The 26,161-nt window shown below is 41.6% G+C and overlaps 1 protein-coding gene across 1 annotated transcript in view; it reads left to right on the top strand.

The window, feature by feature from the left end:
• rims2a (regulating synaptic membrane exocytosis 2a) overlaps window positions 1-26,161 on the top strand; it is a 150,262-nt gene that overhangs the window by 76,579 nt on the left and 47,522 nt on the right. The window contains exons 8-19 of the mRNA XM_042423514.1: window positions 6,356-6,567; window positions 7,826-7,945; window positions 9,628-9,727; window positions 9,914-10,037; window positions 11,562-11,608; window positions 11,889-12,001; window positions 15,693-15,823; window positions 16,203-16,374; window positions 16,707-16,860; window positions 19,584-19,652; window positions 22,066-22,204; window positions 22,620-22,721. Coding sequence (XP_042279448.1) covers window positions 6,356-6,567; window positions 7,826-7,945; window positions 9,628-9,727; window positions 9,914-10,037; window positions 11,562-11,608; window positions 11,889-12,001; window positions 15,693-15,823; window positions 16,203-16,374; window positions 16,707-16,860; window positions 19,584-19,652; window positions 22,066-22,204; window positions 22,620-22,721 — 1,483 coding nt within the window. The remainder of the gene's footprint in view (window positions 1-6,355; window positions 6,568-7,825; window positions 7,946-9,627; window positions 9,728-9,913; window positions 10,038-11,561; window positions 11,609-11,888; window positions 12,002-15,692; window positions 15,824-16,202; window positions 16,375-16,706; window positions 16,861-19,583; window positions 19,653-22,065; window positions 22,205-22,619; window positions 22,722-26,161) is intronic.

Below are 26,161 nucleotides of genomic sequence, written 5' to 3' on the forward strand. Positions count from 1 at the left end.
AACATGCAAACCAAGCACTCTTTGATTAACTACCACAGAGAGCATTTACCCTCACCAGGGGTGAAAAAAGGCACAAAAAAAAAGAACAAAAAAGCCAAAGCAGCTAAACAAAGAACAATAGTTATAATTGCACGTGATACCAGAGCGGGAGAGAGATGAAAAAGAGGGCAGAAAGCACCTTTTGGCCATATGTGGCCTGTCAGCATCTTAGGGTTTGTGCACTCAGCTTGACTGGGCCAGGAGATGGGTGCGTAACAGCAGGCTAAGCAGGGTGCATGTCATGCTCTCAAATCTCCAAAACCCCGAGGGCTTACGCTGAGGAAGGCAGAGGGCTTGATGGGATGAGAAGGAGGGGCATCTAAGGGGGGAGGAGGAGACTGGAGGAGAGAGGGTGTACCAGCTGTAATAGGCCTGGCTCGTGCCTGTGAGAGCTGGAGACTGATTTACCGCGATGGTCCTCTCCCTGTGTTTTCCTCTTTATTGATTCCCCTGACATGCAGTCTCATAATAGTGCCGAACAGACAGAAAAGGAGAGCCTGGCTGGCTAACTACAGCGGAGAGGTGGGCATTGTGTAGTGACAGCCTAAGTTACATCCTCATTAATGGGTTTGGGAATCAGTTTTTGCACCTCAGTGAGTCTGTTGTGTTTGTAGTATGTGCTCTTGAGATTTTCTTACTAACTTAAGCTCCTATACCTTAATGGGTAATATTACTCTGTTTTGTGCATAACACGAGAAGTTAGTCAGACCTTTTATTTTAGAATATAAGTTGATATTTTAAGATCTGCTTCCACCAGAGGTTTAAGACTGTATTACCCTCCTAGCATGGTGACTATGTTTAAACATACACACTGTTTCACCCCTGCCTCTTTTCTGCTCACGCCCCTTGAATTGTAGTAAAAACAGCATCAATAATTAATGATCCAATTAATAGTTTACACTGGTTTTTATTGAGCTGTCAAAGTGATGGAAAGCCTGCTGTTGGTGAACTCGGCCACTGCCTGCGCTCTTGCCTTCGCCCTGAATCAGCACTTTGTGGGGCCTCGGAGCCGGGGCGAAACGGCAGGGCCGGGCGCAGACTGCTGATGCTCACAATTTATGGCCGTGATGAGTTTCCTGCTCCCTGAAAAACCACTCAGTGCCTCACTGGGGATCAGTGCCCAATTGTGGCGTGCCATTGTTAATAAAGCTCGGAGAAGGAAAAGGGAGAGGCTGTACGTGCCTCCATGCCGGCGCCCACTCAAATTCTTTTTGACAGACATTGAGGGTGGGCCGGGGAGGGGGCTGGTGGAGGTGGAGGAGTGTGATGGGAGGAAGAACAGGCACAGGTGGAGGAGAAATAGTGACCGAAATAAGATTAAGATGTAGTATTCGAAACATAAGGTGATTTACATGATATGCTTCTTCTTCTACTAGATCATAAATGCAGGCCCTGAGCTGTTTGGACTATCATGGTCACATTAGGCAAGTGACTTCTTCAATGGAGAGTGTCTACCACACTGAACTGCACTCTGGTGTTTATGCTGCCGACAGAATAGCAGCTGGGAGGCAAAGAGGGTAATCACTGTTGTCAGCTGTTGGTTAGAGGGCCGCATAGGGCAAAGCCTGTCTGGGGACATCCATAATGTTTTATCACAGTGCATAACTGTGTACAGTAAGTAGTTTTAGCACTCTCCCAGACTGATGGATGGATAGTGATAGCAGAGGGAGGGAGGGACGTAGGAAAGTTTGTTTGTTTGGCTCAGACTGACCTTGCAACTTAGTCACAACTCTGAAGATGAAGAAAATTGTGGAAATGTCTTCAGACAGCATTTCACTCGGGCAAGTATAGTTATTAATATTGATATAACCAAGGGCGATGATGCTGGAGGTGGGTCATTTCAACTTAACCCCAAAGAAATGCAAGATTTCTGTAATGTAATGATTCTAAAACTATATTAAAAATGATATTAAAAAAACTATGTAGGACCCAAATTTATAAAATGATGTTGCTAGAAGTAATATATTTCTGGTTTACTACAACATATTTTCATAGTTTTGGCCATCATTGCTAGCAATTATTATAGTTCTCACCAGATGATTTTCTGAGATATGGCGACACATTGGCAATGCTAAATATAAGTCAGACAGAGTAAGAAACACAACCAGACAGGCTTTTAACCAGCTTAGCCAACCTTATTTGGAATAGAAAACAAAGCCAAATGATTAAGGTATTACCTGAACTGTCCATTGAAAACATATTTAATAGTTTACAGACAGAGTTTCTTGAACTTTTACCTTCCATTCTTAACATAGTTGTGTCAATAGCTACAGCAAGTATGTCAATTCCTTCTATGCACTGAGAAGTTATTGCTGACATTTCTGGTGCACTCACTTGCACGTTTACCTCCAAATAAAGTAGTTTAGACAATCTAGCAGAACTGTTGGCTTATCTCTTACATTTACAACCTGTATAAACCTGTCTCAGCAGTTATGTTGGTGAGGTAGCACTGGTAGCAATGGACAGAACCATGAAAATGAATCCCTAATTGTAATAAACTGGAATTATCCCTCAAAGCAAGATCTTCAGTGTTAGTATGTTTTCTATAGGTACTGTATTTCTGCATCAGTTGTGTGTATATTTTCATATTGTTAGAAGACACTGTGGCTATATTTATTCACAGTGGCACTATCTTTACACGGCATTCTTCTTCCATGTGGCGTCTTTTTTTCTCTATATTGAAAATCCCTTCCTTTTACCCTCGTGCACTCCTGTCCCCCATCGCCTCCTCCTCTTCATCCAGAAGCATATGCAGTCTATTTTTATGCCTTTCCATCAGAGTTCCCTGATTTTCCTGAGACTGAATCCTCAGCCAGATAATGCTTGAAGGAGGCCTGTCCTGTATAGATCCATTAGGTTCTACAGCTCTTTGCAGGGGAAGTGAAGTGTGGGAAATGTGATGTATATGGCCCAGAGGTTGCACAAACGCAGTGTTTTCAGATGACCTTACCTGTGCCTGCGGCCCTAAGCCTCACCGCAGCTACATACATTCACACAAGTACACATGTAGACCAACAGCTGTACATGTGCTGGTGAAAGACCCTCAACTGCTGATCTGCCTGTCAGCACCAAACAGGGTTGCTGTGTTGTTGAAAGTCTGTATAACAGAAAATCAGAGCTTTCTATTTAAACACATTATACATGTTAGAAAATAATTGCTGAAAACATGTAAAAAGACTGTGAACTATGTAGTACTGAATTGTGGAGTTAGACCATTAAACTGTTTTTCACCGTTTCTGTGTTCAAGATTTTTTGAGCAGGCTTGAAATGGTGGCTCGATGACGTAACGGAGTCATGCTACAATGCCCCCTCCCCTAACACTATATAAAAACTAGAGCGCCTCAGCATCAGCTGGGTGTGTAGTTTGTTTTTTGCTAATGGCAGCATGCAATTCTTTCATTGCAAACTTAGCATTAGCATCCAGGGGGATGTACGCTGCAGTCACAACAGTAGATGTAAACTCTCTGGGCAGATAGAAAGGTCTACACTTAACTATGAGATATTCAAAGTTAGCAGAGCAGTGCCTCTCCATAATGGCATTGTCCGTGCACCAAGCTTTGTTAACATAAATGCAATCCTCTGGTCTTACCGGAGTCATTAGCCGTTGTATCTGCCCTGAGGATGATGCACCCCAGTAGCTCAAAGGCACTATCAGGGACAACGCTGTTAAGCCATGTTTCCGCAGTTGCAGTTCATCCATGTTGTTCACCAGAGACATTGGCAAGGAAAATGCTGGGTAGAGATAGCCGATGAGGAGTTAGCCTTAGCTTAGCCCTTAGCTCACCTCTCTTTTGAGGAGCGTTTTTTCCACGATTTTGAAACCTAATTTTATATACTTGGCGACTTTTTCATTCAAAGTGGTTAATAACGTAACACATTTTTCTGTGGTGTGAAAAACTGTTTTACACAGACTTTTAATGACCCCACCTCATCTTTTATAAGCTTTAATAAGAGCAGTTTCATTTGGACAATTTCTTAATTCACTTCATTACTGAATGGTAAAATGACTAGGCAGTGTAAGGGAATAACATTTAAATGCACATTGCCTCTACATAATGGGATGTTAAATGAAAAGATGTGCTACACAGTGAGGTCTCTGGACAAAGAAATAGCCAGTTTTTCACCAGCCAGACATCAGCAGTATCTCTCTGACCACTGAAAAGATTTCTCTATAGGATTATTCTCTCATTGGACAGCCTCAACCTTCAGTCCTCCTCCATACTACTCTCCATGGGGAATCTTAGCACTACCTTTGGATTCAATATTTCTTCACTCTTTTTTAATTAACTTGGATTTTTAATCCTCTTAATCAAATTGCAAGAGCTCTCCATCTCTCTGCTCTGTGCATCCACATGGGAAAACAGTATAAATCCTGTAGAATGACAAAGTTGGTTCATCTGACATAGGTTTCTACTGGATCAAATACTCACAGTGAGTTGATAATTGTGTCTTCTCTTTTTGGCTGTTCCTTGTGACGGAAGCATCAGTTGGGGATGAGTTTTCACCACTGAAATGACTTTATCCCTCTTCTTCGAGGGGAAAAGGGAAAAAAAAAACATGTCCCAAAAAACCTCCACCCTGTAATATCATAATAGCCACTTTCCCAGCCTGTATTTCTTAAGGCTGTGTGTCCACTGATGCTACTACAGAAGTTGTAATCAGAGACTCATCTTTAAAAGCTCTCCCTGGTGCACTTTAGATTGAGGTCAGTTAAGGCTGTGTGCTGCTGCAATCTGAATCCTCAGTTAAACACATTAGAGATCCGCCCTGCTCCCTCTTACAGATCCAGCTACTGTACGATAAGATAGCAGCATGCTAACTTTGTTTGAACAAAATGTGAGTTTTTGTCTACTGATTTGAACTTAGGGTCCTGGTTAAAAGATTTTAAAGACTTTTCTCTGTTGATGAAATAGAATTATCCTCTCTCATGGTGTTGTGTTGCGACAAAGCAACAACAGTCAGATGTGAATTTGAAGAGATGCTACATCTAACATTTTAAACAATAATATTCAGTATGCTGATATTATTACTGTAAACATACGAGAGTATGTTTGAGGTACTGGTATCGATGGTAGTTTTCTCAGAATTAAGGACACATTTCCCATAAATCTAATTCCTGTCTGTCATAGAGATGTTCCTCCCTGTGCCCCACTCTTCGTCCATGTTTTGCACTTTGTTTTAAAGAGCAAGAAATGTAAGCGTGATAATCCATAGATTATAATTATGCCCTGTTTTAAAACAGTATTCCTTCAAACTGGAAAGCAGTCAAGTATATTTAATGTGAAATTGAACCAAGTGTCATGCACATCAGTGTGAGATGCAGTGAAGAAGCCAGTAGAAGTTGGAACATTTGTCTATGGCATTCAAGACCTTAAGGGTTTGATTCCTGATCCTGTCTCAGTGTTGAGTCTTTGTGTTCATGAAAAATGTTTTATGAGGTGCCGGTTCAACACATGTAAGACATTTCGATTTGAAACTTCTTGTAGGTATGACTGTGAGTGGATTGTTGGCTCTGTGATGGCTTTTCCAGGGTGTTTTTTTTTTCTCCTACCACTCAATCAATGCTGGGATAAAAACCTTGTCTTGCAGGAAGGAAAAGGAAAAGAGGAGAAAAATATATGTTCATGAATGCTGAGACTTAGAGTGCTGCAGCTGAAAACGCAGGCTTGTGTTCTTCCCTCGCTGTACAGTGTTTAGTTGGTCCAATCAGTATTAGTCCTTTATGTTTTATTACCTGAGCTGCATCTTTTCTTTCTCCACAGGGGTCTAAGAGTTGCACATGATGAGCACCTTTAGAGTCTGAGCAGTATGTGTGACAGTATGTGTGTATGTGTGTGTGTGTGTGTGTTTATATAAGTGGATCTTGGGATGTCTTGTTAAGTACTGTATGTGTATTATGCGTGTGTCTGGCTGTTAATGTCCGTATGCTGTGGTTCGTGGTGTCCTCACTGGTCCCTCTCGCTGTCCTCTCTCGTGTATGTGCGCCCTTTCCCCCCCCACCTTACAGGAGATTTGGATGGCCATTGGTGGGACCATGCATCTTGGCATAGCAGCGAGGCCTCCCCAATGTCTTTGGTGAGACATGTGGAGCCCTGCCTTGACCCCCCGCCCCCGCCCCCTTCCTCCCTCCCTCCCTCCTGCCCCTTAACCCCCCATCTCTCTCTCCCTCTCTCTCTCTCTCTCTCTCTCTCCCTCCTCCCCCCATCCCCCACCCTTCTCCCAGAGTCTTTTGTCATTTCATGTTTCCTTCGTTTTATTTACACCTTTGCATGTTGTTTTTCTGTTTTTCTTTCTGTTTTTTATCCCACACCTGTAGGGGACAGTCAAAGGGGAAAAAGAAAAACTATTGAGCAGGCATTTATGTCCGAGCCGACACACACCTTATCTGAGAGGCAAAAGAAAATGGTGCGCTTTGGGGGACACTCATTTGAAGAGGACTTGGCATGGTGTGAACCGCAGGTTAAAGACTCGGGAGTTGATACGTGCAGTAGCACTACCCTAAACGAGGAGCATAGCCATAGTGAGAAGGTACTGAGACAATCTAGCCTGCATTTTGTTATTATTATTTATGACCTACCCATCCAGTCTTTGTTTGCTCTCTGTCACTAAGTGTAAATAGGTGAGATGTTTGTTTTTTGGATTTTATTTGACGTTGTATAAATTGATTTCTCTTGCGATTTCGTTCCTTTTTGTTTTTCGGTTACTTTTGGCTCCACCTTGCTCGGTGTTGCCGAAAAAGTCTTTTGGGGGCACCCTCTTTGCTTGCTACTTGTACTTGCTGTTTTGCTCCCCAAACAGAAACTACACATCTTACAGTAGTTGTATAAGAAGAGCATTGACACACAACCTCTCTGTTTGTCATGGCACACAGGAATGTGGGTCTCTCCTAGTTGCATGCTCGTTCTCCTCCGTATGTTGTGTTCTTGCTCTGCAGCGGTCCTGTTTAGTGCAGTAGGAACACTTTACTCGGGGCCCGTCCCTCTCACTCTGCTGCCCTACCCCACAGCACCCAGTCCAGAGAGAACCTGCCCCCCTGCCCAACTTTCCACTCACTTCTATATCAAAACCCAAATGATTGTAAGCACACAAAGCAGGGAAGATTGGGTTTGTTTTTTCACAAAAAGTTAAAACATTTGTTTTTCTTTTTTCCCTTCCACTGCCGCGTCTGTGATTTCACCTTATCTGTGTCTCATGGCTTTGTTCTGTGCTGTCTGTCTTTCATCCTTTTTGATCTTTAAACATAATCTACCTCATTTGTTCTTCTATCACAGATGACCTTTTTTTCCCCCCTTTTTCGCTGTCTGCTTTTCCCTCACCACTCCACTTGATGGTGGTTGTATGTTTGTGTGTAGTGAAGCACTGGACTGAGACTCCGGTCTTCCTGCTCCAGTTTTGACGAGCTGGTTTGAGGAGGAGTGTTGGGGCTGCTTGCTTTTACTCTGCATGGGGCGCTGCATGACGCTCACTCCACCCTCACACTGGCAGGTTCACACAAGCTCTGGAAATTACACTTAAGACTATTGTGAATTTTTGTATTTTGAGTTTTATTTTCCTGTAAAAGTTGTCCATTTTCATTAATACTTTTGTCCATGATCAGCTTTGGGATTTATCTTTTATAACCTAAATAATTGAGCACTGAGTTTGTGTGAACTTTCTTCCCCGAGTGAATAAATACTCCCCCCATGCCCCCTTTCACTATGGACAGTTGTCTTCTTTGATCTAAAGTGATCACCTTCAAGTGGCTGAGTTGTTGAACAAAAGGTGTGCTGTTGCTCTGACCTTGTAGCACCCGGTGACGTGGCAGCCGTCCAAAGATGGGGATCGCCTAATAGGGCGTATTTTGCTCAACAAGCGCATGAAAGATGGAAGTGTGCCTCGAGACTCAGGAGCTCTGCTTGGTCTGAAGGTGAGCTTATTATAGTTCTGTCCACCTCTCTGTTCGTGTCTGTAGGTATTGCGCACGCACAGCCACATCGATACACTTAACATTTCAAACTGTGGCACTGCACCATCACGCTTTCTGCTGCAGCACCACCATTCCACTTCCAAAAATAGGGTGTTAGAAGATGCACATTTAGCATACATGGTGCAAAATATGTTGGAAATACTCTTAAACTGATAGCACCATCATACCTAGGAATTCTGGGAAGACGGGTACAGCTGACCATATGTGTTGGTTATGTCCATTTATGCTAACATGTAATAACTTCTCAGCTGTGAATTGTATTATTTTGTGGCCTCTTTTTGATTTTCTCCCAGGCTTCAAATTATTGGTTACATCATAGTGCTACTCTATTAATATTCATTAGAGATTTGATTAAGATCCTGATGAATATTAATGAGCGGTGTTTGAAATTGAGCTCTACAATTTTCTGAACTCACTCACATTGAACTACTTTAATGAACTGCATTCAGCAGCTCAGAGGAAACAAACCACTCCACAACCATCAGTGTTGTCCCTGCCCAGTTTTGACAATTACAATGTCTTTTTTTTACCACAGTGTTTATGTATCGAATTGTACCATCACAATCCACTACATATTTACATTCTATACTTACCTTATCTCTGATTTATGTGTCATTTGAAGACCATTTCTTATGCTTTTATGTCTGTATAGCCTACTTCTGTCGGTCACATTCTCATGATTTAAACCTTTGCTCTAAGAAAGTTATTGCAGTCTCTACATTTATAAAGTATACAAAAGACTTTCTGTTGTGGTAGATCCATTTCATTCCATTCTCTTTTCACCAATGCATAAATGTGAGCAATCTGTAGGTGGTGCACACTGGTTAAAGAAAAAAAAAAAAGCTGAATAGCCAAAGTCCAGAGGAGTATGGAGGACCATGAAGAGAGAGAACAGAGAGTGGCAAGATGGGGAAAAATCATTACTGATTGAATGAGCCTCCTGAAATGGCATGTTTGTGTCTGCTCAGTGCCTCTATGCATTTCTGTCCGCTCAGCAGCAGCCAACCAACTCGGCGATCCAGCCAGTCAGTCCATCAGTCAGGCTGCCAGCCTCGCCCTCTCTGTCCATCTCTCTCTCTTTTCCTCTGAGAGCCTCCCTCTCTGGCTCCTGCCTGTTACATAAAGCCATTTCATTTAGCAGACTTCCCTAAGCTCCTTTGTATGTTGGCATTCAGCTGCCATTAAGAGGGATTTTTATTTGTATGATGCCCATGTAAGCTGAGCAGAGTGGAGTACAGCAGCTCAGGACTGTACAGTACAGCTCTAGCCCACGGGCCAGCACTGTTACAGAACCACAGAGCAGCACCAGAGTGTGTCCCTGGGGAAGAAAGCATAGCCCGGGACATTTTTTTAAAAAAAAAAGAGATGCACTTTTACCATTGACCCTCTCCTTGTAATGCTTTTATTGAGGATTCATACCTTGTAGGCAAGAGCTAAAGCCTTGAAATTAACAGGATACTTTGAGGGAACAAAAAGTCTACTTCTGATAGCTGCACGTGCTACATCTTCACTGGTTTTGATGGGAGGAGTAGCGGCACATTAATGCTGCTGTAATAATAATACTAACAGAGCAGGTTTACATTTATGTCGATGCTAATCCAGTCACCTCTCTTCTTCTACAGGTGGTGGGAGGCAAGATGACAGAATCTGGTAGACTTTGTGCTTTCATCACTAAAGTGAGGAAAGGAAGTCTAGCAGACACTGTTGGACACCTCAGACCAGGTATTCAAAAACACAAACTTTTATTCAGAATGAAAATGGTGGAATCGGTGGTATTCAACACACTCTAGAAGTGCATAACAATGCGTATTTTCCGCACTGAGGACAGCCACAGACAGTGCTAACATAAAAGATCTTCCAAGACCAAGACCTTCCATGTGATTTACAGTATATTTGGTGTTTTTGCAGGTGACCAGGTGCTGGAGTGGAATGGGAAACTTTTACAAGGAGCCACATTTAAAGAAGTTTACAATATCATACTAGAATCCAAGCCTGAGCCGCAGGTGGAGCTGGTGGTCTCAAGGCCTATAGGGTGAGATCTCACAATCAGTGTCACACACACTATGCTCTGCAAAAGAGAGTTCTGGTGCATCCTTGTAGGTGATTTCTGCTTCCCTAAGACTTGCAACACTGTACAATGTTCATGTTTTATTTCTTATATTTGAAAAAGTATGAACGTTTTGAGCCCACACTGGCTCTTTTGATACCTCTGCACCCGATGAAGAGCCGGTTTGAACTTGAAATATTGAGCGTTTGTTGTTCTTCTGCCAAGCAGCTAAACATAGTGCCTGGTGTGTAACACATACAGTACAGGTTTAAATTGGGAGTCTTTTTTTAACATTAATGGAACTGTTGTGCAGTCAAATGTGTAGGTTTTTCAGGAATTTCAAAATAGCCGTAGATTTGCTGTTTTGGTGGTTTTCTTCCAATTTTCCTATTGTTAAAATTCTCTACTGAGAGAGTATTGTGTTTCGTGTATATTTGTACTCTCTCACTTATCAGGTGTTCCCACATCAGGCTTTGCTCCTCATATTAAAGTTGTTCCACAGTATGTCAAGCCTTTTATTGCTGTTTGGGTTTCTCTGTGGGACGTCTACCCTAGACTGTATATGTAGGGTTGAAAGATATACAGTAGGAACTGTGCTTGCTATATAGTTTGTATAGAATTTTGAACATTTTTATTCATTGTAGTTGTCCTTTTGACACAAAACTGTTTGATATAAACAAGCTTTATATATATACGATGAGATTTTGTTTAGTTTTTTAGCTCAGAAGAAGGCATGCTTCTGCCGAAACATCAGCTCATGGAATAAAGTCTGTGCTGCTAACTCTAACTGTCAATGTGCTTGTGGCTTCTTTGCAGGTTTTTGATGTAATTCAGTAAATCTGACAATTTTTGTTTACATTTCCTTGCAGTAGCAGTTAATGTAGATCTTGCATATGCTAAGCTACAACTAGAAAATGATTATACATCTGATTGCGACTACATCACTTACCTTCAAAATATCTTGTTTCCATTGATAGTTTTGTCTCTGACAGCACTCATGTCTGAAGGCTCATTCATGCCACGTCACTGCCTCTATGACTCAGAATAATGCTGAATTGAATTGAACTCTATAATATGGAGGCTTGAAGTGGGAAATGCGAGAGGGAATATAGCTCGTGTTCTCACAGAATGTGTTTGTGAAGGAGCGGTGCCGACTTGTTTATTCAACATCTGTTCCTCCATCCCTCCGGCTGCGGCTCGGGCCCTGTATGGGACGGAACAATGCCGCCCAGCAAAATGAAAGCCTGCCGCCTCGATCGTACTCTCTCCTCCAATTTTTTTCAAAAGGGGAAATTGTGGGGGAAAACAGCGGCACCTTTGCTTTGTCAATTCCTATATCTGACCTGCTTTGTGCTGCCGAGGGAGCTGCTGGGTGAATGAAGACTAATGCGGTGCTTACGGTCATTAAAGCACAGTGTATTCAGCATTAGCTCAAATTGATCCTCTCCATCCCCTCCTTCTCTTCTGTCTCAGACACTCACACTCTATCTGTTTTTTTTTTTTTCTCAGAGATATTCCAAGGATACCAGACAGCACACATGCACAACTGGAATCAAGTGAGTCATGTCAAGATCTTTAGCCTATTTCATTATCCCATTTGATCCAATTAATCAGCCTAGAAACATCAAGTTAAGGAAATATCTGAGAGAATTGCTTCTGTCACTCTGCCTCTCTATATTTCTGTCTCCCTCGTGCCATGCTCTCTTGCTCTCTCCGTGTCCTTCTTCTTGTCTGTAGTACTCTCTCATGTTATCTCATCATGTTACGAAAACCGCAAACTAAAATCGGTTTCTCTCTCTCCTAAATTATCTGCCCATGTCATCTGTGCCCTGTCAGGTTCGAGTTCTTTTGAGTCTCAGAAGATGGATCGCCCGTCCATCTCCGTCACGTCCCCCATGAGTCCCAGCATGCTGAGGGACGCCCCCCAGTACCTGTCAGGACAGCTCTCAGTAAGTGACCTCGGCAGGACGAACAGACTACATGTGAAATCCTCTGGAGGAACTGTATTGTTAGATTGTTTTGTCCATTGTTGAGTGAAATGGGTTATGAGAGCTATATCCAAATAATCACATTTTGTAATGTAAAATTTACATTGTGCTTTCATTATGCAACTCAGAATATAAGTTAAATCCTAGTTTAGACTGTCGGTAGGGCTAGCGGGCACAGCTTCGCTCTCTCAGCCTGTTCAGCTGGCCCTTTACCAACCCAGCACAGGATTGTAGATCAGGTTACTGTGTGTGTTGTCCATTATCTAGTATAAAAACCCTCCTGGGGTAAATGGGTAAAGGACTGAATTAAAGCAAGAGATAAATCAACTCTCAAATTTAGGATCCACAAGGGAACTGTAGTTTTAGCATGAGTGTAACACCTTCAGTGTTTTTTTTCTTAAAATATCAATGTTTATGGGAGAAACGTTGGGTTTAAGTGACATTGAGTTTTAAGGCTTTTACCTCAACTAACCTGTGTGGTCCTTAAATTTGACCGTTTTCAAGTATTTTTAGTTTTTGGTGACATGGAAAATGTCACATATAACAGGAAAATGACTGGTTCCAATTTCTGTAGTGGACTGTAGAGTCCTAACACAAATGCACTGTGTCAGCCATTTAAAAATAAGCACTGAATCCTGCGAACCCTTATCTCTCAAAGATGCTTCTATATTTCTATGAAGGAACTGACCTTGAAATCTAAAAACAACTGATAACTCAAACAGTTCAGTTCATTGAATAAACCTTGTAAGCTCTGCAGTGCCTGATGAATAATTCCACACAGTTAAGAACTGTTGGTATGATATTTTTATAGCAGTCTTTAAATTGTGTTTAGGGATAGCAACTGCGCATAACGTCACTGTGACGCAAGCTTTGAGGCAGAGGGGAAAAGGTCTAGAGAAGACAGAGATATAATTACAAGCCATTGGTAATTTACTCAAAGCACCCTGTCCAGAACAGGGCAGAGAAGCTCAGGGACAAGTAATCTTAGATAAAGCAGAAAGAAGCAGAGTCACAAAGAAAAAAAAGACTGAACCCTCTGGCCTAAATATCCCATCTAAAACTACAAACTTCTGTTGTTGTATTTAGAGTGTATTGTGAGCTTTTGTTGTTGTTTCGTGGGGTTTTGGTTTTATTGCATTTTCTTTTCTTTTCTTTTCCTTTTTTTTTTTTTGCTGTTTAATTTTGCTTATCCAGAGCCAAAGCCTTAGTAGAAGAACAACGCCTTTTGCCCCTAGGGTCCAGGTAATGGGCCCTGTCTGAAGGGCACAATCTCTATTTGGTCTTTGCTCATTGACTGTTGACTGGCCTTTTTTTCTTTTTCCATACTTTGGAAAATGCATTCTCTGGGAAATGGCAGCTTCAAGTTTCCCTCTCAGTGCAGTGCATTGTGTCATTTTCTTCTATTTGATTTCTTGGTATCACTGTTATGATTAGACGTATTATTACTCATTTTAACCCATTCACATCATTCTGCCTAGGTAGTGCATGCTCAACTAATCTACACACATTTAGGAGACACTCTTCCATTGCTTGATTCCTTCTACTGACTCCAGTAATTGATCCTATCCTGTGTAGTAAATTGTTGGATCTTCACTTTGGCAATGCAGGAGGGTGTCTCCAGGAACTTTTTTAGGACAAAGGACTTGGAGGTTATTTTCTGCTTCAGTGTGACATGAACCCAGGCCTTGATACAGTAACTCTTTAGCCGTACACACATCTACAGTACAGAAGGACTCCTCCACGTGTGAGTTGAAGTGATGAAGGGCTGTTAATTAGCAGATCATGGTTAATGGGTCTGTGGTTCCATGTTGCAGTGAAAAGATACCAAGTTCACCGTCCTTTTTTGGCAACCAAATTGCATTTTCCTTTCCAGACGAGAGTTAACGAATAAGCAAATTGTACCTTCCAAATAACAAACTTCAAACCGAGCAAAGCTTTGAAGCTTTTCCTTCGCTGCAAGGGTCTTTTTTAATCTGTCACCTTTAATATCAGTCTGTCTTTTTTCTGGTTTTTATTCTTTGACACTGGCTAGAATCATTTTGTGTGAAACGGTACTCTTGATTCAGTTAGCCTGAAGGTTAATACTCCTGCTTGGAAATTTGGATATTTTTCTTGCTGACACTGTTGTTTTGCTTAAGAGTGGCCTCATCAAACTTAATATGGATGTGATGTGTAGTCTCATTAATAGAGAATATGGTTTTTATGCATAGTAGAGCATGCAAATGTCTGTAAAGATATGCACTGTGGGTTTTTTAGATTTAGAGGTGTTTAAACACGTGGTATAGAGTTAGAATTGAGGTGAATAATTTGGTTTTATTATGTGTTTGTTGGTTCATGTTTGCACTCTTGGAAATGTGTGTGTGCTTCAGTCAATTAATTATTAGATTGGGTCACACATTGCAAAGTCACCTACATATTGTTTATTTCAGTATCTTACTTTTGGACCATGTGTATTATCAGACGTATTACGATCATTAAGTTTCCAAGGTGATTCTGTTCAGAAATATTTGACCAATTCACAGACAGTACAGTATATTTATATTTGGCTGTATCTGGTATTTTGGTGGGCTACAAGTTTAGTGATTATTTGGTACAATTTGTTTTCCCATAAGCCCCCTGCTGTCTGTTATTAAACCTACTGACTTGTCTTGAATGCCTTCTCTTGCGTTGCTGCATGTCTAGCTGGTAGTTTTAAATGGTGCAGATCCTTTCCATAATCATATTCTTGAAGAAGTATGGACAAAAGCTTAGAAGTTTTATTTTCCTCATTTCATCTACTTTCTTTAAGGCTTCCGTTGGAGTTTTTTCTTCTTCTAAGTGTCTTCTTTTGGAGTCCATACTTCCCTCTAGTGTGAACTGTCTTCGATTCCTCTCCCAACAGCATGATTGATTTCTCCATATCAATGCTCATTGAATATCTGAGACAACATTATTACAGGCAACATCATCACTGATAGACGGTATCATTTCAACTGAGTACACACTGTTAATTTTAGAGCGTGTTGCCTTTAGCATTTCACTTCAGTTCAGTTCAGTTTAAATGACATTCAGACCAGTTGCATTCAGTTCCATTCAATAAACGTTATGCTTCCCTGCAGGGGAAGTTTTTAATTACGTACATAAACACACACATTATAAAACACTTTTACGTAAAAGCAGAAACCACAATGAATGCAGATATACATATATACATTATAGTATAATGTACAGTATGTATATTATTGTTTCTTTGTGTCACATACATCGAAGGATGATCTTTGATCATATTGTATCTTTTTCATATTATTACATAATCATATCATAATAACATTAGTACAGTAAGCCAATCTTTTAATGAATACTTAAGCTCTGATAAATTACCCCGCCAAGCATGTGACCTGATATCACCTTAGCAGGTAGACATTTTTCCTCCTTCTCCCTGAGGGGTAAATACAGGAGAAGACCCTCTACTAAAGTGAACAAAAAAAAAAAGTACTGTAGGTTGAAATGAGATGAGTCTTAAACTCAACGCAAGAAGACACAAATGCACACGTAAAAACATCATTTCTAACTAGATGAAGTTGTCTTCTCCTGCATTATTCCCTCTGTGTGTTTTTACTCCTGTTGGCCCAGATCTCCCTCTCAGCAGTCTGTCTCTGCTCTGCCCCTGTAGGTCAAACTGTGGTATGACAAAGTGGGCCATCAGCTTATCGTCACCATCCTGGGCGCCAAAGACCTGCCACCCAGGGAAGACGGCCGGCCCAGGAACCCTTACGTCAAAATCTACTTCCTCCCTGATAGAAGGTAAGAGTAGTAACAGTTACCATGTGCTTATTTCACCCACCCCACTCATTCAGTGTCATGTCAGACATTATTGTGCATTACAGGGTTATTTGTAAAGAGAAGATTTTTAGGATTTTTTGACATGTGGCATTGTTTTTCACCCTTCAGCACCAGGAAGGGAACGTTATCTGTGGATCTGTCTATTTAAGTTGTTGTTTGTAGTTCAGTGGTGTAGTACTGCAGGAGGTCATTTTCAAAACTTACCACCTAATTCTCACCACACTTCCCAGCATGCCCTGGTGCTGTGCTCTGTGCTGTGTCGTGTTATTGATCTGTTGTATTCGTGGCTCTTCTCCATCATGGTTGTAAATAAAAACAGTTTGAATTATTGTTCCTCCAGCGACAAAAGCAAGAGGAGAACAAAAACGGTAAAGAAATCCTTAGAGCCCAAATGGAACCAGACCTTTATGTATTCGCCGGTGCACCGGCGGGAGTTTCGGGAGCGCATGCTGGAGATCACATTATGGGACCAAGCCAGGGTGAGGGAGGAGGAGAGCGAATTCCTGGGAGAGGTAAGGAAACTAAACCCCACACATCAGGGATCAGGGACACTCACTGACAGACTCTCTGGTATCTCAGATAATCCTCTTGATTGGGGTCAAGCCCTAATAAAACTCTTGGCCATTACGAGGCTTTTGATGGTCCAGTCCTTGTCCAACATGCACAGAAAATGTTGTGTAAATGTATAAGAATGACTACACCTCAGCAAAAGGGGGGTTGTTTTGCATCGATGCTCGGGGTAAGAGCTTTATGAGTACGTGGCACAAGCAGTAAACTAGTATTCAACCATTGGACTGATGTTTTTAAGGTATGCGACCTTACTGTGGCCTTTCTCCTATGGCAGATTTTGATTGAGCTGGAGACGGCTCTTCTGGATGACGAGCCACACTGGTACAAGCTACAGACCCACGATGTGTCCTCCATCCCGCTCCCACGTGCCTCCCCGAACGCACAGCGCAGGCAGCTCCATGGAGATAGTCCAACCCGGCGGCTGCAGAGTATGTAACACCTCTATCACTGGAACATGTCACAAAACCCTGCTGATTTACTGTAATTTACAGTAAAGAGCCTCAGTGGCCACCTTGAACAATGAATGAAATATTAGATATACATATGATACAATTTTGGACAGATAGACAAATATTTGCAACAGTGGACTACTAAATCTCAGTAAGCACTATAGCTCTGTCAAGTCTTTATCACTGAATTGTTGTAAGCTTTTTCAGGTTCTCCATAACTATGTTCTTTTTGTTCTATTTATCTGAGGTAAAACCTCACCATCACAATCACAAAAAAGGATGCAGCTAAACACATACAGTTCAAAATCTAAGCTAAACTATAAGTTAAAAAGAAGAGAGGATGTTACGTGATGTAGCTGCATTTTGAAATTTTCTGTGCAATATTACACAGAAAGTAAATAAATGTAGGTACAGATGTAATGAATGGTTCAGATTTATTTAAGTCTATCTTCATTTGGTAGTCATGCCCACATATGGAGGACTTTTAGTCACAGAAATTCTACCTCCTCTTCATACTGATCCTGCAGTGTTAGCTAACCAACATAAACCCAGCGTACCGTAAGAAATTTTGGAAAAAATCTGAAATCCTCGTTACACATGTTACATGTGATGCTTAAGCTGTCTGAGTACGTGATTCAAGTTTATATTTTCCAAATGTATAGTCCTTCTAATTTTGGTGTTTGCCTGGACCTCAAGCATTGTTCTGGTCACCGTGCTGTGTCAATCTGGGCTCTGTTGCCAGAAATGACAAGACCAGCAGTTACTAGTGGTCATGTAACTGAAGTCAGTTTACAGTCAATGACTCCAAATCTTTTCAGTGAGGTCAGTGAGCAAACTCTGTATAAGTAGTTCTACACTCTGTGAATTTTCTAACTTTCATAGTAATTCGCAAATAGTTCTTACAAATGTAAAATGATTTTCAAGTCATATTGCCCTCTGCTTTTCTATCATTGCTTCAGTTTATTAAGCCTGTAACAGTCACTGTAGTTTATGCATATTGTGTCTCTGTCATCCGTGTCACATCATCCTTACTGCTTCTGCTTTTACAGACAAAGGCTCATATTCATACAACTCAGGTAAAAGCCCCCTGCGCTCCCAGGCAGTGCTGCTCTATGGAGCATCTGAGTGTTCTCCTGTCCTCTTGAAAGATGCATCCTCGTGCCCTGATTCTCTACCCCTTAACCCTCAAGGGTGCATGTTTCTGCTCCCTTACATGGATTTCAGCGTGGTGAGCTGATGTAAATTTTGCATCACTCGTTTGAAATCCACTCAAGGTAGCAGACACGTGTGCGCTCCAGGGAAACAGAGATTTAGGACACAGTGGTCTCTCCCTCTCTGTGTATTTACCTGTTAAATATGTTACAACCCCTATCCTGCAACCCACAACCATATCCTGCAAAACTGTACTCGATCCTCATCCTAAAGTGATGTTATAAAAACCCAGACTGCCAGTCCTGGCAGACACACTATAATTTGATTTTGACCACTTGCTTTTCCTCTGTGATGTATATTGTTTATTTTATTTTTTTTAATGCACAAAATACTGTGGGCAAATTTTGCAGCCCATTCTGCTTTGCTTGTGTTTGTGTGTTTTGAATGTGAATATGTTTTTAGAATTGTCATGGGATACAGATGAATCTGTCGCTGGTGTGATACTTTGCTTATTATTCTTAATCTTCCATAACAGTGGTGGTATATTTACTTACAGAATTAAAAAAAAGAACACATAATTATTCTCTAGAGCTGTATATTCCAAAAATGAAAAATAGCTCCTTTCATGGCTCTTCTCTCACCACTGTTATATTATTTGACCAGATACTGGTTAACATGCAGTAGATGGCTATACTATAGACTCTTTCACTGTACACCTTCTGCTGGACACTTGAGGCGTGCTCGCTCCCTGCCCCGTCGCCTGCCCCCCCCTCCTTCCTCCCACCCCATGATGATTTTCTGGGCATTTGTGTTAGTGTGAGGTGAAAGAGCTGACAGCTGTAAAAAGTTTGCAGCCAACTGAGATGAGAGGTTGGGAGCGGCACTGCCAGAGTGCAGCACTTGTCATTTCTGAAAAAGCACACGTGTCCAGTTGATTTAAGTTGACTGAACGTTGAAGGCGGGCGGTGGGGGGGTGAGGGGGTGGGTGAGGGGGGGTTGGGCAGGAGTGGGGGTTCATACTTTTCAAAAAGGGGACAGGGAGGGGTGATAAAGCAACTGGGTTGGATAAAGCGAGAGCACTTCTCCCCCACCCCCACCCTCACATGTAAATTGGATGATTGAACACGTCACTTAAAAGTGCCACCATTCAGACAAAGAGAGATCTGCTGTTTTGTTGAAGTCGAGCAGTGAAATGCAGCATTATTTGTTACAGCTGACGCATATTTTCACATATATTATCCGAAACGCTCTCTTGCGGGACTGTTTGTTGTATTTGTGGAGTGCGGGTGACATGAGTTAGAGACTGACAGTATATTCATCGGGTTCACATCTTATTAGATTCCGTTCGAAACCTTCAGTTTAACCAATAAAGATTAGAGTCAGAACAGGGAGGGCATAATACAAAAAAACTGGGTGAATAAATGAATGTGGGAATGAAATTTGACTTTCCCCTCTTCCCCCTCATCTGTCTCCTTCCTGCTCTGCTCATTCAATCCCCCTTTTCCTCTCTTCTGTTTTCCCATCTTTCTCTCTGTCTCTTTATCTCAAAGGATCCCAGAGGATAAGTGACAGTGAGATCTCAGACTACGATTGTGAAGATGGCGTCGGGGTAATAACAGGTAATGTCAGATTAACATGCAGTACAAGAGAGAGAGTCTGGAGGAAAAGTAACAACCAATTTCTAATTTGTAATTTTTTCATTGTACCTGGCTAACCTCCTACATGGAACTATCTGTCAAACGCAACCTAGGCCCAAACAGCTTACATATACCATTATATATCATATTAACAGGGTAAAAATGCTGCAGCCTTTTAGCAGCAGCAGCAGCACAGAAAGGCAGCAGTGAGCTTATTTCTGCCCCTGCACCGCTAGTTGCTGTTCTGATGTGCTCGCCGAGGCTCCAGCAGCACGCCCACGCTGCACATCAGAAAATGAGAGACTGAGCTGTTACAGAGAAAAAGACAGAAAGAAAGACTGAAAAGTACTTGAAATTTGCCCACATAAAATATCAACCTTGAGGAAAATGATGCTAGAATACTGTAGGTAGCAAAACCATTAAAAAAAAAGAGGCTTGCTTTAGTTTTTTCACGCAAGAGGTAGCGTTGGCAAGCAGTAGACATCTCTTTTAATAAATATCATCCCTGTTTTTTCTTTCACATAATGTTGTGTTTTGAGACCAACAAAACCACAGAAAATGTGCAGGCCTTATTTGCAGGAAATCTGTTAGTAAATTACAGGATGGAGACAGCAGCCTGCACTGTCGGTTTAGCACATGGTAATGTTTCACATCCCTATTAGCGAATCCAGGCCACAGAGAGGAAGAGAGGCGAAGAAATGCATCGGAGAGAGAAGAGAATAGATACAGTTACTGTAGCAAACTGGCTGTCAGACAGACAGACAGAGAGGGGAAGAGCATCAGCCTGAGCTTGCCGATGATACCGTAGCTGAGGGAAATCCTCCTCCAAGCCTCTTTAACATTCTCATCAGCCCCTCACTGCCTCACCATGCCAGTCCCCTTCACTTCATTCACAGTGAAGGGAATACCCCTTCTCTCAGCTCTGGTCTCACACCCTCCTCTTTACTCAGGCTATACCACATCGCCGCTTATCCTGCGGTCTTTGCATTAAATTGCTGACACTATTACTTTCAAATGGGGGAAGAAAAACATTTTTTTTCTGCCAGGTTTCTAATTGTCTAGTGGATGAATTGTACATGAGTAATTACTGCATAGGTTGAGCTCATGTAATCATGTCTTTCGAAATAGGCTTTTTTTTTTAAAAATGCAGGCACATTTTAGATGTGAACACTCCTCATTTTTTAATTTTCATAGTACATTTAATATCGCTTTGACCCTCAGTACTGTTCTCTACTTCTGCACAGAGGCAGCCCACTCCTCTTGTTAAATCCCACTAATTGTCAGTGATTTTATATGTGCTTAACAGGCAGGCAGGCTTTACTCATGAGTGAAGCAGCACGTCAAGAGGAAGAATAGATTTAATTTGGCTCTGCATGGAAGTTGATTGCTCCTCTGCAGGAAGCTCTGTGTTGGGGCTGCTGTTTAGAAACGGCAGATGTTTTCACTGTAAAATCTAATATGAACCACAACGAAGCAGATAAGGTTTCATTTTTTGTTGTTTCTAGTATTTCTTTAAAAAGAAGTGTGGCAATATGCCATTTAGATGATCAGCATTCTACCAGCATACACTGGCCATTGTCAGTGCCATGTTCTTGCACTTATAATCAGGATGGATCATTTAATGTAAAATGTTTTAATAGATTTATTCCATCTATTATGCACAGCTCGCTCCCATCAAAAAGAAGATCTTATTGTATTAATATGTCAGACTTCCTTAAGTGAAGGTCAACATTTCTTTATCATTACTTCCAATTATTCCCACCTTTCCTTCTATTCCAACTTTTGATTCAGGGTTTTCTTTAACTAATTTTAATGTGCTATACACTCTATTGAATATCAATCAACTTTAATAGTGCTAAGCATTGACCTTAACCATGGCTGCTAGCAATGTCTGATTATCGGTTAATGAACTCTTTCAAGTTCAATGGACTAATCAGTCTTGCAGAGAAAATTCATTATAATGTTTCTAATTTTTTTAAAAGGCTATTTTCATGTTTAATGCACAATCTTAACACAGTGAATGAATTTCACCTATACTGAAACCCAGCCCTCATTTTTGGAATATAGAAACTCAGCATAATGAAAATAGAACATCTATCACCTGTGCAGACGGCATTTAACATTTAGTATAACTTTGAGAAAGTTCGGTCTGTTATTACTGGTTGTGGTTAAACTGGTTCAGCGTCATTAGCAGTCATCATTTTTCATTAACCAAAACTGCAGATTTACCGTTTCCCTCACTCAAAAATACAGAGAATCCACATCGAGGTGTTAGAAAGTCGAACTAATACAAAATGTAGTCAATTGCTGTATTTGTCTCGTAATTGAAGTCTACTTCTACAGTATCTGTGGTATCAGAATATTAATAAGAAACCATCTGTTGGTGTCTTCACAGACTACCGGCCAAATGGCAGAGACTTCCAGAGCTCCACGTTGTCTGTCCCTGAGCAGGTGATGTCATCTAACCACTGCTCCCGGTCAGCTGATATAAACCGAGCGCGTTCACGCTCCCCCAGCGTTCCCCCACCCTCCAGGTAACTAACACTCAGTACAACACCGGGTTGACCCTTGTTTTCTGGGTGCAGTTCTTTGTTTTTTATATTTTTTTCTTTTTCTAGGTGTTTATTATGACTTTGTCCTTTATGTGATAATCATGTGTATAATATCATTTTTTGTAATTTATCATATGTCGATAGAGAATGCCTTACTTTCCATGCTCAGGGATCCTCAAAATTGTGATAGATGCAGAGTAATTTAGAAGCGTAGTTGAAATGAATACTACTTCAGGTTACTCTGGAAAATGGGAATTTGAAATTGGGTTGTAACACATACGTGAGCTGCAGTATTTCTCACACTTAAACATGAGGCGATGTGTCTCCTGGCCAGTAGGGGGCAGTGTGCGATGTCTAAACTACATGAGGGGTGATCCAGTTCACTTCTGTCACACAGCAGAAGTCTGGACCCCGCCTTTGACCGTAGGCCTTCTCAGTACAGCCTCCCCACTAGAGTGGACCGCCACAGTGTGTCCGAAGAACACTACTCACCTGACAGGTACACTCCAGCTTACACTTGTGTACAGCAGATGCATGCACATATGCGGTCATGCATGAACAAATGCTGACAAGCACAAGTGGGGGCTGATGAGTGGACATGCAGAGAGGTGTTTACGCACGCATACACTTAACGCACCATGCCGTTTGCCTTAAGCTCTCTGGAAACTGATCTTGTGTGTGAGTGCTTTCATCTGTGTGATGTTTCAGCTTTTAAAAAGCAACTTTCTCCATTCCTTCCAATGTTTGACAATTCAGTCAATCATAGGATTACTCCAAACTTACAAAATAACAATGTTTATTATAGCAGCGAATAATGAATATGTGTGCAAGACTACCCTGCTTCAGTGACAGTTAGTTTTTCTCATCTTCAGGAGGCTGAAATTATTCAGGAAACATTTGGAGCCAACCCTGCAAATGCTGAGTACAGTAAACAGTATTTGCATCTATATCACTATCTTTATGGAAGGGGTGGTCAAGGGGAAGTGGTCAGTTATCCTCCCTCAGCACTTATTTTCTGTGAGGGTTGGAAAATGTTGCTCCAAGAGTCCAATCATATCCTTGGCACTGCCAGGCCGCAGCTACTTCCCCCCCCCCCCCCCTCCGTCCAATTAACTTTATTTGATATTTCTGAGGCTCGGCCTAAATCAGTGTCAGACGCAGAAAATGCACTTATCTAAATTGTCTGGGACGGTGCTCACTTGAGTGTATTTCAGCTGCTTTAATTAACAGCGTCCGGTTATTTATTGAAAACAGTTGAAAATGACACAGGAAATGAGTCATGGAGAATTTGGATTTGTCCCAGAACTCCTACGATATTAAAAAAAAACCTCCTCTGGAATTTTTAAAGCTTCTCATGAGTCTTGTATTTTGTTTAAAACTTGTGTCATTTTTACCATATATGGGATATATATACGTTTTGAAATGTTCATCAATTTGTATTCATGTAATGTGCATGGTGTTAATTTGTTTTTATCATCCAGTAGAAATGGAGCCAAGCAGGTTTAGGTGTTTGGACTGTGCTGTTCTGTTATTTCCTCCGTGAATGTTGCTAGTGTGTTGGTTGTACCACTTTCATCTGTCTGTGTGGTAAAGCTGAGGAAGACATCTTCTCACCATCCCACAGTATTTCTCAACCTCTCTTATCTTCCTCGCCTGTTTTTCCTCTTTGAAATTGTTACATCAACCTTTCCTATGAGCCTTCTCAGCCTCTTTACATCCTATTTCTTTGAGGAATCTCTCGTTCTCTCTCCTTCAGTTTCCTCACCCCTCCATCTGTCTGCCTATGATTCTGTCTCCAGTCCTCTCTCTCTCTCTCTCTCTCTGTCTCCTGTCTTCCTCCTGCTCTTCCTCCTCCTCCGCTTCTTCCTCGGCACCATCTCAGATCCATCTCTGTCTTCTCTCTTCCCTCCATGTGGTTGCAGCCATTTTCTCACCCTACCTCGAACCAGACATACTCAGCCTATTGATGATCCTCAAAAGGACCCCAGGTAGACTTTTACCTGAGCTTGCATGAAGCCCCATCTCTGCACCTCCATTTTCCAACCCAACACTCCCCCAACTACAACCCACAGCCCTTTTTCTTTTTTTCATCCATTTTTCTGGGTGTTCAGTACATGGCACTGACACTATGGCATGTTTTCTGTCACTGTAGTCAATGTCGAGTGACTATGACTAGTATGACACTTAAATTGCATGAAGTCCACTAAGCCTAACAGTGAATTAATGGAGCCAACTACTACACAAAATGGGTTTTGTGGATACACTTCATGTTACCTGGCTTTTATCAGTGCCATCAGTGTTGTGTTGTAGTGTTAAAGTATATATTTCTTCAGCAAAAGATTAAATATATACATAGTGGGTGCTACTTTACAGTAGTACAGTACATAGAAAAGAAAAGAGTGACTCTGTGGCCATACACTTCATCCATCGAGTATCAGCATTGCTTTCCTCTCGCTTTTCATCATCTCTAGTCATTATCATATAAACATTCTTCTCATTTTGCTCCCAAAACGTACCCTGCGAGCAAGTGTGAGTCCTAGGAAAGCAACTTCCTCGTGTGTCTTTTCATTCTACCTACCAAAAAAGTGATTATGGCAATACTGAAAATGGATAAGTGTTCTATGGTTTTGAAGTTTTGTCCAGCAGAGGTGGTTTTCCCTGCAAACATATTGATACAGCACATTTAGTGTGTAGTACTGTATATTAGTCTTCAGTATATACAGTGTGCACTCACAGTGGATAGTTGAAAAAGTGTGTGTTCACGCAGAATAAGTCTGTAATGGGAATCCAAGAGGTTTACTCCAGATTATCTTCTTTTGCACGTTTTTTTTTTATTTTATGTTACTTCCCCCTTGTGCTGAAAAAAACCCAAACAAATGTTGACCAGTTGTGATATTTTTTTGCCAGCCGCAAACACCGTGTGTACCCGATCTGCCGAGAGGAAGCAGTCAGGTTACTGCGTTCCACTAGGATGGCCCGCGCTCATTCTGAGGGCGCCTACTCCTCCGACTATGACTACGAGAGGTATTGACATGCACTGCAGCTGCATCTGTGCATCCGCCATCTTGTGGTCTCCTCAACTTGTCCCCCGTCCGTCTTTAATTTATACGTGATGGTGATGACAGAAAATGATATCCTGTCCGATATCGGTTTTTGTTAAGGAGTCATCACAGCTCTGAAGTTGTGTAGATGTACAGTAATGGTACACAACTGCCTCTGTGCTGTATGCTGAGGCTCAGAGCTATTTGTGTATGTATACTGGTTGTTCAGTAAAGTGCTGGCCAGCACCTGACTGTTTCTTCATTGATGTCCTTGTTTATGTACCCATGTACATTTTACCAACAGCTGTGTGTCGATCAGTGGTGTGTGTGATTATTAGTGTTGTTCTTTTTTATATGCTACAGGCAGTTGCTTTTTGCTCATCTATATATTGGCATCTCTGATGCATTGCTCTGGGCTGCAATGTAGCTTTGTAAGTTCTGTGGTTGTCCTTTGGCTTCTTGTCTCTGGCCAGAATGGGCTGCCAGGACATTCCAAGCACCCATAGAAAGGCCTGCTGACACCCATACATCCCCAGGTCACACACCAGCATCCTGGTGCACCAATAAAAAGAAAGAGCTCACATGGCTCCCTCCAGAGAAATGCTGTAAATGAGTCCACTTTTCTTTGTCTTCAATCTTCTGCCATCTGGCTTTCAGTCAGGAATAACGTGGCATCTGTGCCATTTCTCTCCTCTCCAGGAGGAAAAAAGTTATGAGTCCTCAGAACTCAGTCCGAGAGCCTGACTGACTTTATTAAAGTGTCACGAAGTTCCCCTAAGGCCCAGCTTGGCTCAACTTCAGGCTCAGCCTATAGCCTAGATAGCCATTAACAAGAGCTCTCCATCTTCCTTTCTCTCCCTTTCTTTTGTCTAAACCGACAGAGAAAGGAAAGTAGCTA

Source organism: Thunnus maccoyii, chromosome 10 (genome assembly GCF_910596095.1).
Source record: "Thunnus maccoyii chromosome 10, fThuMac1.1, whole genome shotgun sequence".
In the NCBI taxonomy this organism is placed as follows: Eukaryota; Metazoa; Chordata; class Actinopteri; order Scombriformes; family Scombridae; genus Thunnus; species Thunnus maccoyii.